The sequence below is a fragment of the Atta colombica genome, unplaced genomic scaffold, assembly GCF_001594045.1.
Source record: "Atta colombica isolate Treedump-2 unplaced genomic scaffold, Acol1.0 scaffold110, whole genome shotgun sequence".
Lineage (NCBI taxonomy): Eukaryota > Metazoa > Arthropoda > Insecta > Hymenoptera > Formicidae > Atta > Atta colombica.
In genome coordinates this window covers 532,732-549,369 of record NW_017259196.1, presented here as the reverse complement: position 1 = coordinate 549,369, position 16,638 = coordinate 532,732, and the positions used below count along the sequence as shown (strand labels likewise).

Here is a 16,638-nt window from a genome sequence, read left to right as displayed (position 1 = left end):
TATATATAATGCAAAATGAGATTTGCTTCTATTATATCAAGAACTTTCTAACTTTTACTTTTTTTTAATAGTTAACTTATTATTGTAAATTTTTTTTTCTCAGAAAAAATAAAAATATAAAAAAATAAAAAAAAATGAAACAATTAATTTTTTAATAATACTACTATAAATTTTGTTAAAATAAAAAATTGAATTTTTGAAAGCGGATTTTGTAAAAAATAACTGCGAGATTAATTCTCATTTTTGTATATTAATGTAAATTAACTCTAATCTCAGTCTTCAATTTAAGCTGATATGATGTTTTTTTCCAACTGGATTTATTGCGTTTTGGTAAATTATAACCAAAATTGGTCCATACAGAAATGCGCAGAACTTCTAGTAATTTAACTAAACTAAATTTAAACTAAAATGCTAATAATAATTCAACAGAAAAACATCTGCAAGCTTTATTCTATACCTTCTAACTTTTAGAACTAGAAAAAGATAAAAAGTGAGTTAAATTAAGATTAGAGTTAATCTACATTAATAGAAATGAGACTTATTCTTTTTTTTATCCTATTTCTACCAATGCAATTTAACTTTAATCTCAATTCAACTTACTCTTCATCTTTTTCTTATTCTTAAAACTGAAAAGAAAAAGATGAAGAGTAAGTTGAACTGAGATTAAAGTTAAATCTATATTGATAAAAATGGGCAGCTGAATTTCTTGCATGATTCATCTTTTCTCTCCTTTTCAGTGGAGAGAAAAGGAAGAAAGATGATCAGTGCAAGAAAGAAGTTCTTTAGTCAAAAGAACGGATTGATGGATATAATAAGTAATGATTAAAATTAACAAATTAAAATCTGACAGACTCACTCCAGACGTGCACGCTCCAACCGGGTTGTTCCAGTTCGGAGGCGACGACGGGGGCGACGGCGAGCTCGTCGATGTTGCTGCTGGTTGTTCTCCATCTTTTCAGAAGGTCCTTGGTTCGATCTCGTGTACGATCGCACGCCTGCCGCCAGTTAGTGATAAATTTGCGAGGTACCTTGAGCGCATTGTTGTCATCTAGGCTGATCTCCTGGCTGCCGAGCGAGCTGCGTTGACTCTTGTCTTGTTCGCCGCCACCACTCGACGTGCCATCATTTTCCGGATAATACATCGGGTCCTTTATGCTACCTGAGCGACTCTCCATGATGAACTACTTAGTCGGACGTTATGCCTTAGATGACGTTACATATATTACAAAGGGGGGATTCACTCTCTCACCTGAAAATAATCAATTCCACCAGTCGCAGAGGTCACCAGGTCGCTCGATATTGCGACCGCGCCGTTTCGTCGCCGCGGAATCTTCCGTGGGGATGTAATCAGGTACAACGGCTAATGTGCAGACGCATAAAGCTTTCTCGCATAACAACACTATATCTCTTATGTACTATTTATTTATTTATTTATTTTTAATCTATATATACATTGATTGAACGTATTTCAATCAGAAAGGATTGATCGATCGATGGATGTTGATCGATGCTGAATTTCTTGGATATATCAACATCAATTCGATGTTGATTGATCAATCATTTCTGACATATTCTTTTGTTTCATTTAAAATTGTATTGTAAAAAAAAAAAAATAAAATTTATTGTAATTAGGAAAAATATGTTATATTATAGAAATGCTATGATTGCTCTTTGAATAATTTTGTTTTGTAAGAAAATTAAATGAAGCGGATAAAATCGAAATTATCATCAAATGGATCAGAAAATGAAAGATATAAAAGAAATTACCCTAATAAAATTTTTTATAAGTAACAACTTTTTAAGAACATTTTTAAGATATGTAAAATCTATGTATAAAATTAGTTGTTTATAAATTATCTGATGAATTAATAAATAATTGATAATTAATCATAGGTATATTTTATGACACTTAAAATTCGGGATGTATCGAATATTCGAAAAATATCCAGTATTCGATATTATTTGATACTTTTTTATTATCCGATCGAATAACCAAATATTAGTATCTAACAAGCTGAAATTTTATGTTGAAAGTTTTACCTTATTGATACAGAATTCTATACTTTTTAGTTGAACTTCTTGCAAATTCGCATATTGCAGTTATGCGGTTTACGATAATCGAAATAGATTGTCACCGAAAAATGCTGAAATGTTATTGTTCATCATAAAAAATTTATTAATATTAAAAATATAATAACGTGATTTATATATAACGTATATACAACGTGTGATAATAATATATGATAAATAAAAATATTAATGGAAATATCATCTCTTTCCTGAATCAGATACAAGCAAGATATAAGTAAGAAATAAAAACGTAATGAAAAAGAGAAAAAGAGAAGTTAAAAATAAATTTAGATTAAAGATTACAGGAAAATTGTGAAGAAAAAAAAGTAAAATCTGTATATAAAAATATTTTTTTTTTGCTAATAATTATGCAAATTAATGGACATCTAGATAGCGCAACCGATCCATTAAAACTTGTAAAACTTGTATTCATGAATAAAAGATGCACTTTTTTTATAAATTAGTAATAATGTTCAAATTGAACTAATTTAATCCAAACAGAGCAACAAGTCATTATATCAAAATGATTCCAAAATGATCATTTAAAAATGATTTCAATTAATTCCGATTCATTTAAATGTCATTTTGACGTTATCGTGACTTGTTGTTTTGCTCTGGAATAAAAAAAAATATATATATACAGAAAAATATATACAAATATGAATTTGTACACAATACATGTTTACAAATATGTATATAAATAATATATGTAAATAATAATTTATTTTTATAAATAATGATTTATTGTTATACAAAATTAAGAAATAGAAAAAAAGAGAATAAAATCTGAAAAAGCTCACAATTCACAATCGATAACATAAAAGTGAAATCTTTTGGGATTCTCAAGAATACTTTTAAAATATAAATGAGACGAAACAGGAATTTATTTCGAGACTAAAAAAAATTCTTTTCGGACTCTGCTATTTAGATAATTAATTTAGATAATTTAGATAAATATATGTATAGATATTTCATGTTTGCTATTTTGTTCTGGATATCGACAGATGTTCGCATACGTGATTCCCGTCTCGCGTTTTAGAGGTCTCTGAACATGACGTGGGAACGAACACGCCATCTTATTAGAGTGGCTCCCTCAGCAAAAGCCGGATCCTTTCCTTCTGTTGTAACTCCCTTGGGGTGAGTGATGTGTGATTCGAATCGCGTTTTATTACAATCATCCTTGATTTTACGGGCGTCGGAATATGGACAGATTGTTCGCCAAGCTTCCCAATTCGAGATCCTTTTATATTTTTCATAGACCTTCCCATTGATCTACCATATTCATTGCGATGAAAACGCTAACCTCGAGGATGTCTGCCGCACTCGTGCTCGATGTTTCTCTCTTCCCGACCGACTTCGCGACATATCTCCGATGAAAATAACAATTTAAATGCATATATTTTCATTAGAAAAAAAAGGAATTGTTTATATGAAATTTTCATAGTATAGAAATCATGATAATGCATTAATCATCTTATTTCTAGGAATCCGCGATGGGTGCATATAAGTATATGCAGGAGCTCTATCGCAAGAAGCAGAGCGATGTGCTCCGCTTCTTGCTGCGTGTCAGATGCTGGCAGTATCGCCAGTTGACCAAGATGCATCGTGCTCCTAGACCATCTAGACCAGACAAGGCTCGTCGTTTAGGTTACAAAGCCAAGCAAGGTAAGCATCATCATTCCTTTGCTAGATAGAAAACATGCTCATAAAATATCAATTTGAGAATATTCAAATATACTGAGTCAAAGGCTTGTTCTTTCTCTTTTTTTAAACTAAATTTACATGGTTCACCTTTTATTTTTTCTTCAATAAAAAGAGGACAGATGAACTATGCAAAAAGTTCAGCTAAAAAGAACAAGTATAAAATTTAGTGAATAATACTTATCCAACAAGATGTTTTCTTCTCAGGCATATAACAGTGGAAAATCTTTGTTGGAATCAGTGATTTTATTCAATATTCATATTTGGTTCTTATATTAAAAATTGTCTTAAATAATCTTAAGATGTCATGAATCAATCACAGAATTGTATTAGCATCTAAAGACATTGCTTAAGATGTTTTGAAATAAGAACGGATTTGAAATACTGACTAATGCACATTCTTATAATTTATAGATAGTTACAGAGAAACATGATTTTTTTCAAACTATATTATTCCTTTTAGATTTAAATGTCTTATATAATTATTTTATGAAAACTAGTTTCATGACTGATAAATTTTAGTTTATACTTAAACCAATAAGCAAATTCTTCAATGTAATATATTAATTATCGTTTTAACTGCCTTATTATGCTTGATATCAGAATATATATGATTTGCATTTGATTCTATGTGAAAATTAATTGATGATTTGTACTTGCACCACTCTGACAGTTTTGTGGAGAGAATTATACCTACTACATCTACTGATATATTTGATAAATTAATTTTACATGTATATGTAATCTTAAATGGAGAATAAATGTAAAATTTTATTTTTGTACAGGTTTTGTTATCTTCAGAATCCGTGTACGTCGTGGTGGACGCAAGCGTCCAGTTCCTAAGGGTGCGACCTATGGCAAGCCCAAGAGTCATGGTGTCAATCAGTTGAAACCAACCAGGAAACTACAGTCAGTTGCTGAGGTAAGATATGAGAATATAAAAGATAAATAGCATAAAAAAATCACATATGATGAATTGTACCATGCACCACTCTTATTTTAAAATGGGGAAGCAGTTGTACCTTCTGATCATAGACATTTTAATTACAAAAATTATAGCTTTATTAATATTTATTTTAAAAACTTTTTTTTTATTTTACATTTGTGTATTTTTAAAAATGATGATAGCTTTGTTAATAATGAAAAACATTGATTCTTTTTTTTCCTTGGATGTCTGAAATTATTATTAATTTGAGGATTAGCAGTCTTTTTCACTAGAATTTTTCATTAATGTTTCCTTGCAGGAACGCGTTGGCCGCCGTTGTGGTGGCTTGCGAGTGCTGAATAGTTACTGGGTAGCCCAAGACTCTTCGTACAAATACTACGAAGTTATTCTGATCGATCCTGCTCACAAGGTAATATTCAAAACAAATTTATAGCTTCCGTTATTTTTAAAAAGTAAAATTATTGTTTTATTATTCGTATTATTAACATTATTATTATTATTACTATGTTCGAACTGATATCTGATATACTCTTTTTTTTTATTTTTTTATAATATGATGACATTTTATATCACCAATGAATGAACACATGATTCTTTATCTTCCTTGGATGTCTGAACACAACATAAATTTTGAGAATTATTTTTTAAAGATTTGTTCGTCATATATACTTTTAATGTTTCCTGATTTCATTCCAGGCAATTCGTAATGATCCTAAGGTAAATTGGATATGCAATGCGGTGCATAAGCATCGTGAGCTCCGTGGTAAGACTTCCGCCGGCAGGAGCTCTCGTGGATTAGGTAAAGGACATCGCTATTCACAAACGATCGGTGGTTCGCGTCGTGCGGCCTGGAAGAGACGAAACACATTGTCTCTCCGCAGAAAACGATAATTATTTTGTTTGTAACCTCCACTATGCAAGATACATCATTTTATTGCTTACTTGGTATCAATATCGTGACGTATCCTGTAAAAAAAATAAATATCTCTTTCCTAAAACTTGTAAAATTTTGATTTCTTTAATTTCCCTTTCTGTACCCATGGAATCTTAAGAAATCTTAAGCAGGAAATGTAATGAAAAAACAATAGGTAAAATGATTTTTTTAACCGATTTACTTTTTAATCATGCACATATTTAAAACAACGTAAGGAAAATAACTCATTGGCCAGGTCCAGATAGTGATTTGTCCATAAATTTCTTTTTCGCAAAACAGAGCCACCATTTACTCGGCTTCCCATCCTCGCCATATACTTTTTCAACAATTCTAACAGCCGTTTCTTGCCTAATTTGATAGAGATATTGTCTCATAAGATCTAAAATTGAAAATAATATCGTATTGTCTAGAAATATTATATTAGTCGTTAATTTCCAAACAATAAGTTCACTACTTACCAGCTTCAGCAGGACTGCTTGGTTTGGCATATACTGAGTTCAATGGAAAGCCGGGATCGCCAGGAATATCAAATTTGGAGATAGCAAGGGAAAACATCTCATTCATGGCTTGTGGTTGAGTCGCACACTTTTGTAACTTCTTCAGACATTCAGTAATGAACAGAGTGATATAGATTAAAACTCTATCAGCCTCGCTCTGCAATAAAAACCCAGCTTGATGTATACAGGATGTATCTCACAATAGAATAGAACTTTTTAATGTATTACCTTAATCTCATATGTTCTAAAAAATACATTTGCTTTGAAGAAATATAACGCTTCGTCAATAATATCTTGTTCTTTGTTGTTAAAAGGAGGTGCAGGACCTCTGAATGTGGTTTTGATCGGCAGCAATGCCATGTTTCCAATAGTGCCATGGCTCTTTGTGAAACTTGAATGATACGCCTAAAATATTATGAGCAATGTGTAAAACATGAAATACTTGAGATATTATAAATGAGATGGATTACTAATCCAGGTTGCTATAGGCTGATATTTATAATTTGTGATTATTTTAAGACCATTCTAAGTAATGTCTTAAGATACAAATAATAAATGGGTCTGTATTCTGTAATCAGTATTCATAGTCGATTCTTAAGTTTAAGACTGTCTTAAGTAGTCTTAAAATGTTATGAACTAATCAGAATGATATTAAGCATCTTATGACAGTCTTAAATTAAAACAAATTGTTGAATAAATTAGTTAAGACAATCTTAAAATAAGTAACGGATTATGAATATCAACTAAGCTGATATTTATAGTGGATTCTTGAATCTGTCTTAAGTACAGTCTTAAGATATCACAAATCAATCAAAGATCGGTATTCATAGGCGGTTCTTATTTTAAGACCATCTTAAGTAATGTCTTAAATCATGTGGTCTAATGTGGCTTTCTGATTGGTTCATGACTTCTTAAAACTGTACTTAAGATGATCTTAAATATAAGATTCGACTATGAATACCGGTCAGAGAGCTGTAATTAAAATAAAAAACTACTTAGAACGATATTAGCATCTTCAAACAATCTTACTTAAGACAATCTTATGCTGCTTCTACAATGAGTCGATAGTTGGTAGTCCTAGACGTTGATTGGCCAACTTCATCGATTAAGGCTTTCTACTATAGACTCATTGTAAAATCAGCATTAAAATAAGAATTGACTACGAATACCGATGACCATACTATAGACGATATCATAGACTGCAAGCTGGCTCTACATTATTATTTTGTCTTCAAAAATTGTCATCCAATCATAATATAATCTATACGCGAAAATTTTTAATTTAGTGAGTATTTCATAAAAAAAGAAAAAAATAATAGCAAAAAATCTAGGCTGAAAAAGAAGAAACTCTGCACTTTGGTTATGATAAATGGGTAACGCCCTTTATTATAATATTGCCGTGTTTATTTTGAAACATTGCTTGCGTTGACGCAAGCAAAGTGTTAGGACTTACAGGCATAACGATGGTAGAATAACAGTCTTCTAACAAAACGGAATAAATAGAGGCACATCAGCTACAACATGCCTCGAAATGTCAAACTGTCGAGCTGATCAGCAAACCAACAAACCATGAGCACAACCTAGTTCGAACAAGCGGCAACAGATCGCGCTGATAAAGCTGCCTGCGTCCAGGGACGCAGTCACCAGGAAAAGAGAAAAAGCACATTGACGACATTGACGTGTGTGCTTGTATGCGATTGTGACGGCCAGTGTTGCGGAGTCCCCGATGATGATGTCGTGTCGAGGCTCGCCGAGCTCGTGAAAACGCTGAACGAATGTTCAGCGCGCTCACGTTCCCTCTGGAAACGACAACGACGGAGAAGAGAGAGGAAGCTCGTCCGCATATGTCGGTCTCCATGCAGATTGACAGCGGCATGTTGACGAATCCAGATACCAGCCTCTGCCGCGTCTGCCTGACTGTGGATCACAACAACCAATGCATCTTCCGCAGGAACTGGGACGATTCGGAGAGTCCATCCGGATTGTCCGAGAAGTTGCAGCTATGCTGCGGCGTGGAGGTTTGTTTTTCATCTGCGCCTGTTGTTTATTTTGCATACAAAACACGAGACGATCTCTTTTCTTATTCAGGTTCTGGAAGACGATGGCCTGCCGACTAGTATCTGCCTCGAATGCGTGATGAAAGTCAACGTCGCCTACGAATTGAGGAAACAATGTCAAAAAGCAGATGTAGAACTCAGGAAGTTGTATGGGAAATCCTTGAAAACAAACATTGCTACCATTCCAACAAAAGTATTTTCATCTTTATATGAATAAAATAATAGTAATAAGTAGCTATCTGTTCAGGGAATTAACAATTAATTAAATAGAGAAGGGGATAAGCCCGATAATAATGATTTAATTTAGATCGAAGGATAATTGATATGGTTGAACGATTTGGATAATTTATATGATTGAAAATACAATGTTTTCATTTTTTCTTATTGCCTCTCTCTCTCTCTATTTAAAATAATAATTTCAGTACTGTTTGGGCTGACATATATCTTTTTTACTTTGTAGGACCAGTGTTGTCAAACTGACCAATCATTTATCTTGGATGCAATCAATTTGTGTGACAATATAGAGTTAAGTGCAGATAACAAAGTTAATATACAGAAAAGCATAATGCAATCAAATGTTATGAGACAAGAACAAATACCAGATGCTTTTGATCAAATCAAGCAGGATGTTTCAGAAGACAATGAAGTAGATCTAGACTGTGTAAGTAAATATAAACAAGTAGAACATGACAAAATAGCTAATAGAACGAGAAACGAGAATAGCTATAGAACAAGAAGAATAATGTTTAAAAGGGTCACATCTATAGAAAATTTGAGGAATTATAAAGAGAGACAGAGACGATACATCAAAAAGAGCGTAAACGTCAAACGTGACAACAGCGATAGCGAATATCAAACGAAGGCGAGAAATGTTCACGGCAGGATGGACAGAGTATCCGAAGTGGAATTGCAATATAAATGTCAAAAATGTGATAGATTTTATTCCAGTAAAAAGTCCTTAGATAGACACACATTGACTCATAACGATAAAGAGTTCAAATGCGATAGCTGTGATAAGCAATTCTTCTGTCTGGATAAATTGCATAAGCACATTAATCTGCACAGAGCGAAGGAAAAGCCGAAACCGGTGTTATGCAAAATCTGCAACAAGAGTTTCAGAAAAATCGACACTATGGTCAGGCATCTGAATACTCACAAGAAGGCATATCCTAAGGATGTTTTCTCTATACTGAAGGAGATACGGGACAAGAGAAAATTGGAAAATAATCCAGAGTCTTTCGAAACGTCGCTCATGTTGGACGAGGACGAAGAAGTAGCGCATGATGGACAATTTCAAAGTGCAAATAACGGTAATACGAGAGAGCTACGAAAACGTAACAATACAAAAGTAGAACTAAGAGATTCGGATTTGGTAAACAGCGATTCCAGTAATGACAAGACAGAGTCTTTCGACGACGCGTCGCTCTTCAACTGCAAACACTGTAGCAAGAGTTATCGTACCGAAAGATCTCTTCAACGTCATCTGTTGATACACGATGAGAAGAAATACGTCTGCAATGTTTGCAACATGAAATTCTTCCGACAGGATAGGTTGAAGAGTCACATGGATCGGTATGGTCACGATGAAACCAAAATGTGTTCGGAGCCGCAGAAACCGCCTGACGACAAGTCGGCCATCAAACTGATAAACACCTGGATAAGAGAGGAATTGGATTCCGATAATGAGGGTAAAGGTTTCCCATGTAGAATCTGCGGAAAATCATACGACACGAAGAAGTCCTTGTTGAAACATCAAATGAACGTGCACGGTGGACAGAACGAGTACTGCACGAGATGCGGTACCGTGTGTAATTGCGCGTACAAGGATCAGGAGAAAAGCAACGAAAAATCAAAGCCGTACACCTGCGAGGAGTGTAATAAATCATTTGAGAAGGAGATCAAGCTGCACAAGCATCTGAGAATTCATGAGCGCGCCAAGGAGCAGCAGGATGCGAACTTCAAGCGTTTCCTATGCCACATATGCAGCAAGACGTTTCGGCAGAATACCGGCCTCATGTTCCACATGAGAACACATACAGGTTACAAGCCGCACGTGTGCAAGTACTGCGGCCGTGGCTTCACGTCCAACTCGAATTGCATCAATCATGAGAGGACTCATACGGGCGATCGACCGTTCGTCTGTCAATACTGTAGCGCCGCTTTCGCCAAATCGTGCACTCTCAAGGCTCACATCACCACGCACACCGGCGAGGCGAATTATCATTGCAAGACCTGCGGCAAATCGTTCCGTCGATTAAAGTACTTGAAGGAGCACAGATTCACGCATACAGGCGAGAAACCGTACGCATGTAAAATCTGCGGCACCGCATATAGTCATTCTGGCAGTTTATTCGTACACGAGAAGAAATGCAAAGCGCAATTCAGTAATTATCAGTCGGGGGTTGTACAAAATGCACAGCAACAACAGATTTCTTACAATCAATCTCCTCAGACCACTGGCGGCATTTCCGTGGCGTCCACTTCTTCGGTTGTCGCTCCTATCATCACTACGCTGCCTCAGGCTCACCTAAACGTAATTAACAGTACTCTGAATGTACAGTCGAACAAAGACTACGTGGATAATGTTCAGCGAATGAATGCGCATGCAGCGACTAACGCAACCACAGTTGTCTCACCAGGTCTGCATCCGAATGTTGATATCTCCGAAATGAGTTCCGCCGTGAGGAACTTCTCTATCATCGGGCAGATGTTTCACACTTAGAAAAGCGTACGAGCGAAACGCGAATTAAGACTACTGTGATAAATATTCTTTTTTTTTAACAATACTTGTCAAGATATATTTTACATTCGAGTATAGCTACGTATCTTTCTGCTTTATCTTTCAATAATCATTGAGATAAGTATATGTTTTGTATTGTACCTACATCACAATATGGGAAGATGGGTATAGAATGTATATTTGTATCTTACAATTATTAGAAATTTTTATTATACAGAATTTTTATATAACAGAATCTTATTCTGTATAGCTGTTATACAAAAGTATACATATACATATATGTATATATAATATATATATGTATATATGTGTGTAACTTTATATTCTAATTATTGTTATTTTCTGTATATACGATCTCGTAATCATTACATAGATGATTCGTGAATCGTGCAGTCATGAATCCTTATGAGTTTATTCTATGTCGAAAATAATTTTTTATAAACTTCATAACTAACAAATACGTGTACGTATATGCAAATATTGAGCAAGATTTAATTCGTGTATACAACATGATTAAATAAATACGTTTTGCACCCAAGTAGTTTATTCATTTTCGAATTATCTTAAATTATAAAATTATACACATCCTCTCATTAAAAATGCTCGAACGTGTACATCTCAGCAATCAAGCTAACGTCATTTATCGTCATTTGGTATACTTAAAATCCTAGAGATGGAAAGTTTTACTTTTATCATTAGCTTTGTCGTTATTTTTTAAACGACATTTTATATGTTTAGATTTAGTAATGACGTTGCATTTTTTTAAGACAATAATGATAATTAAAAATTAAGATTAGGAATGTCACTTTTGAAAAGTGACTTGTCATCGTTACGCATTATTTATTGAAAGAAGTAATTCATATTTGAAATATACTGAAATATGATGCATCGTTTTATTCTCATAATAAATTGCAACATTATCAAATCATTATCAAATCATTGTTTTGAAATGTAATGACAAAAATAGCTGTAAAATTATAACTTCACTGCTTAAAATTATCATTTCTTTTTTTATATTAAATTTTTATATTACCAACGCAAGTTACATTTAATTTAAAATATTGAACACGTGATTATTCCCACAAATATGGATGATAATAATTTTTAAGTTATTTATTAAGATATGTTTGAAAAAAATATGGATGGATATTTCCAATTGCCTTGATCCCCTTTTCAACAATACGTCATATAACTATCTTTATTAGCATCGGTATTCACGATATGAGCTGTTAGATGGATAATTTCATGTGTATAATGCAAAAGACAGAGTGATATTTGAAAGATATTTAAAGAGTGGCTAAAATACGTTTGAAAAATTGGAACGTAAAATTTTTTTTTAAATTATTGCAAGTAATTTTGTTTGCTTATCAAATAAGTTTTCTCTAAATCTCGAAAGTGAGCCACGTTTGAAACGACGAAAGGCTGTATTCAAGGAGCGCGCCATTAGCCGCTATGCATCCATCCTTGTTTTACGTTAAATGAATGATAAAGATGGCAACACAATAGCGTTGTAGCGTGACTTCCCAAACGCAGTTATTGGCTGAGTGGAGATCGGTGGGGATGTCGAACTCTGGTAGGGAGTAAGGAGTAGGGAATACCTGTAGTGTAGGGAGATAAATAAATAAAGGAGTTTAGCCGGCTGCCGACAAAAAATCTTCCAGATCTATCTGGTTGGCCGGTTCTACGACGCCGTTAGTGATTGCGCAATAAACGCCTTTTCATCTTCGCAGAATCTGCCAAAGTGTAAGTAGAATTCGCTATTCTTATTTAATCAGATTTATACTCAGCTAGTTAATTCGAGACTATAGAGAATGATGGTATTACACAATATTGCGTTGAATATTTCGAGCAAAAGTGATATGCGGTTACCGCCCGGCTAATTAACAGTCTTCAGACTAATGGTTTATAGTAGCGGATGAATTATTTTTATCATCATGATAAAGCAATAATAATGTCAAGATCTATTCGAGGAATTCAGAATAGTCACGGCATTTGGAAATTGTCGTGTTACAGCGAAAATATAAGTACGAACTAAGAATAAACTGGAAGAGGAAACGCCTCAACAATGGCGTCTTTCGCCAATATTAGAGCCTTATTCCACAAAGCATATTTTATAAATCATGATTAATAAGAATTATCATTTACAAAATCTGAGAACTGTAATACATGAATTGAATGTGCATATATTTCTTTACGCAAAATATTTTAAATAAAAGCTTATATTTTTATCTCTAGATTTTATATATTCAGAGGTTTTTATTAATTTATAATTACAGTACCATATTGCACAAGAATTTTTGGATACAGTATGTGATATTTATTCTTTGCAATCTTTATGCGTAAAACATATTGCGTAGTGATGTTCCAGGTAGAAGTTGTAGAACGGGTGGAACACAAGTTAATAATATTACAAGGACGTCATCTCTCATATGACCTATTTGTCACTTACAAGTTCGCTTAAGTGATAAATGAAGTCATGATGACGTTCTATGGTATCACTACGTGTTCTACCTGGGATATCAATATGTTTTGAGCGAACGAAGGTTGCAAAAAAAAAAAAGAATATCATGCTATAAAAAAATTTTTGTGCAATATAGTTAAGCATGTGTTTATAGTTTGATAAGAATGATAAGAAAATAGCACTTGTAATGATTACATAATGTAACTGGACTGATGCTTTTTTGGATTCAAAATTTGCTGTGTACAATACTGCATATAATAATTTTATTTTTAATAAATAGTATTGAAGGATCAATACTTTTTATTAAAAAAATCTGTTCTAATGATAGTTTTAATTCAGATTTTAAATTGAAATTTTAACTTAATTTAAAATTTTAATTTGATAGTTGAACATTATTGATATTTCAACTTAATGAATAATTGAACACAATATTGAAAAATTTCTTTTGAAATCTAGCTTTTAAATATCTGTCTTAATGGAGATATTAATTAAAAATTGATTTTAACCCTTCGATTGCATTTATATTTTTACTTCTGCTTTACTTATCTGAATTTTTTTGCCTAGTTTAAGTTTTTTTTTTCTATTGTTTTAGACTTTTAAAACATTTAGAATTATTTTCCAATATCTTTATTACGTTATCAAATAACTTTTTCAACTCGAATGTAAAAATTTTTATTTAATGAAAAATGAAATTTGAGCAAAAATTATAGAGAAATTGAAAGAAATTTTACTTATACCAAAAAAACCTACATTGCAGACATAAGATTAAAATCCAGTATATAAATTTTGATTTATATACATTTGATTAAATCTAAAATTAAATGTTAATAAAAAATAAATTTTAAATTGGAATAAGTCTTGGCAAACAAACTTCTTTAATAAGACTGAAAAATATTAAAGCGTATTATCTGCATTGATATCTGTATATTCTAGTATTATGATGAAGAGAAAAATAACAAGTATTTTTTTTAGCAATATGCCTTCGTACAAGCTGATTTACTTCCCCATCACGGCATTGGCCGAGCCAATTCGCTTCCTGTTCAGCTATGCTGGCATCGAATTTGAGGATGAACGTTTTGATAGAAATGATTGGCCAAAACTTAAGCCGAGTATGTACATCTGATTAATCCTAATAATACATACTCATATTCACCTGTTGCAAATTTAATCCAGTTTAATCCTTGAAATCCGATTTATGAACAGATCTGCGATAAAAATATGGTTGTTATTATCAGCGCTGACTAATTTTCCTTGTAACATATTTCTTCATTTTTTAATATAAAATAATTTGATTCTTAACGGGATATGTACCTTTAATTTTTTTTTTATATAACAGAACCGGAAATTATTATTTTTTTTTTTACAATAGAGCCTTTTATTTCTTATTACGTACTGCAATAGGAAAACCGATATTGTTATGTAAATACAGTGTCTTTGTTCAGTTAATGAAAAACATTGTGGCTTTCATTGTATGGTTTCAATGTAAATAGTGCATGTAAGGAAATCATTCTGTCATTTAAATTAGTCAATTAATCGATACATGCTATAGGATTTGAAACACAAATCTTTCAGCATCATAAAGCCATCTAAATAGATAGCAGAGTGGTCTGTAAATTGTACGAGAGAAAAAGAAATCGTCATGAGAATAAAAATTAGAATGTACAAAAAAATTTGTATTGTCAAATTCGGATTTGAAAATGTAATTGTGTATATGTAACTTTAATTGTGTACAATTATTAATCATCACAGCTCTTAAAAGACATTTACTGTAGATATAAATTTGTTACAATAATCTAGAAATTTATGATCTCTATTATAAACTTTGTTCAATTTTAAGCACATTGCATTCATATCATTTTTCAGCTATGCCATTCGGTAAAGTACCCGTACTCGAAGTAGATGGAAAGAAAATCGATCAGTCCACAGCTATCTCCCGTTATTTGGCGAAGCAATGTGGTCTTGCCGGCAAGAACGATTGGGAGTCTTTGGAAATAGACTCTACTGTCGACACTATCCATGATGTACGCGCCAGTGAGTATAATATTTTGTTTACTTACCTGACTCTATTGTTTATTAGAAGCGGAGATTTAATTAAAATTTTAAAATAGATTTGAATCACGATATTGATGTTTATGTATATCTCAATAATACAAACAGATCTATTTGCAAACGATGAATATAAGAAAGAACTTTTTTTTTTATATTTTCGTTAAACTTATTTAAATATTTGATTTTATCTTGTTTTTTTTTTCTTGTTTGTATTAGGCATCGCTAGTTTCCACTACGAGAGCAATGAAACAGCTAAAAATGAGAAACTTAAAGCTACCAAGGAAACAGTGCCATATTATTTGGAGCGTTTAGACGCACAGGTGAAGAAGAATGGCGGTTACTTTGTCGGTGGTTCTTTGACGTGGGCCGATTTAGTTTTCGTCGGTCTTTTGGATTATTTGAATTTCATGATGAAGGAAGACATCGTTGAGAAATATGAGAATCTGAAACAACTCCAAAAGACAGTCGAGGAAGTACCGGCTATCAAAAATTGGATCGAGAAACGTCCGCCAGCGATTTTTTCACCGAATTAATTCGATTGATTTCATATATGATTTCATAAAATGATAATTTTCTGACAGAGTTTATTGTCATTGATGATTGATAAAATATCGATTTTTCTTTTTTTTCAAACGCGTTTATATCTATATACGAAAAGCATATATATGATTGATTTATGAACTAGGAGATATATTGAAGATATATATATAGATATATATTTTAACACTTGTTAAAGGCTGATATTACTCGTATTGTTATATGTCATATAATAGTAAAACTATAAGATAATTTCTAATCAAATCTTGAAGAATGAACTATTTTTTTCATTACATAATTTTGTATTTCAATAAATCTGTACTTTTACTATACTTTTTCTTGTTGATTTCTTTTATATTCGCGAAATTTACCTTTTCAATCATTTAATTTGTTATTTATAATGTACTTTTATTTCTAATTTCAAATAATGTAAAAAAATCTGGAGGATATATTAAGGATGATTATATATTTTTCATATTTGAAAAATTGAACCGTCTTTGATGCTTTTACAATTTTTTTTTTTGGACTATACTGAATAATTTCTACTCTTAGAAAATTTTCTCCTGGAAATGAATCTTGTCTCAATGATAAAGTGGAGGTGTGAACTGAGAGACAATGGAAGAATTTAGTAGCCGAATATCCATTT

The 16,638-nt window shown here is 32.4% G+C and overlaps 4 protein-coding genes across 5 annotated transcripts in view; 2 read left to right on the top strand and 2 right to left on the bottom strand.

The window, feature by feature from the left end:
* Nucleotides 1–1,175, bottom strand: part of LOC108693876 — a 3,451-nt gene extending 2,276 nt beyond the window's left edge. Inside the window, exon 1 of the mRNA XM_018203051.1 lies at nt 857–1,175. Coding sequence (XP_018058540.1) covers nt 857–1,175 — 319 coding nt within the window. The remainder of the gene's footprint in view (nt 1–856) is intronic.
* A 1,969-nt stretch (nt 1,176–3,144) lies between these two features.
* On the top strand, nt 3,145–5,724 carry LOC108693847 (60S ribosomal protein L15). Its single transcript, XM_018203005.1, has 5 exons — nt 3,145–3,207; nt 3,555–3,735; nt 4,557–4,693; nt 5,016–5,126; nt 5,414–5,724. Exons 2-5 carry the CDS (start codon nt 3,564–3,566, stop codon nt 5,606–5,608), a joined length of 615 nt encoding a protein of 204 aa, XP_018058494.1. The 5' UTR covers nt 3,145–3,207; nt 3,555–3,563; the 3' UTR covers nt 5,609–5,724.
* A 105-nt stretch (nt 5,725–5,829) lies between these two features.
* On the bottom strand, nt 5,830–7,726 carry LOC108693859 (actin-related protein 2/3 complex subunit 3). The gene is made up of 4 exons (XM_018203028.1): nt 7,602–7,726; nt 6,377–6,553; nt 6,110–6,305; nt 5,830–6,030 (listed from the first exon to the last, which is right to left on the bottom strand). Exons 1-4 carry the CDS (start codon nt 7,605–7,607, stop codon nt 5,876–5,878), a joined length of 534 nt encoding a protein of 177 aa, XP_018058517.1. The 5' UTR covers nt 7,608–7,726; the 3' UTR covers nt 5,830–5,875.
* A 124-nt stretch (nt 7,727–7,850) lies between these two features.
* On the top strand, nt 7,851–16,324 carry LOC108693893 (glutathione S-transferase-like). 2 transcript variants are annotated; one of them, XM_018203089.1, is made up of 6 exons: nt 7,851–8,166; nt 8,237–8,398; nt 8,666–10,914; nt 14,379–14,515; nt 15,270–15,437; nt 15,672–16,324. In XM_018203089.1, exons 1-6 carry the CDS (start codon nt 7,924–7,926, stop codon nt 15,986–15,988), a joined length of 3,276 nt encoding a protein of 1,091 aa, XP_018058578.1. In that variant the 5' UTR covers nt 7,851–7,923; the 3' UTR covers nt 15,989–16,324. The 2 variants fall into 2 exon arrangements, with proteins under 2 accessions (XP_018058578.1, XP_018058577.1); XM_018203088.1 differs by lacking the exons at nt 7,851–8,166; nt 8,237–8,398; nt 8,666–10,914 and adding an exon at nt 12,582–12,688.
* The last annotated feature ends 314 nt before the right edge of the window (nt 16,325–16,638 follow it).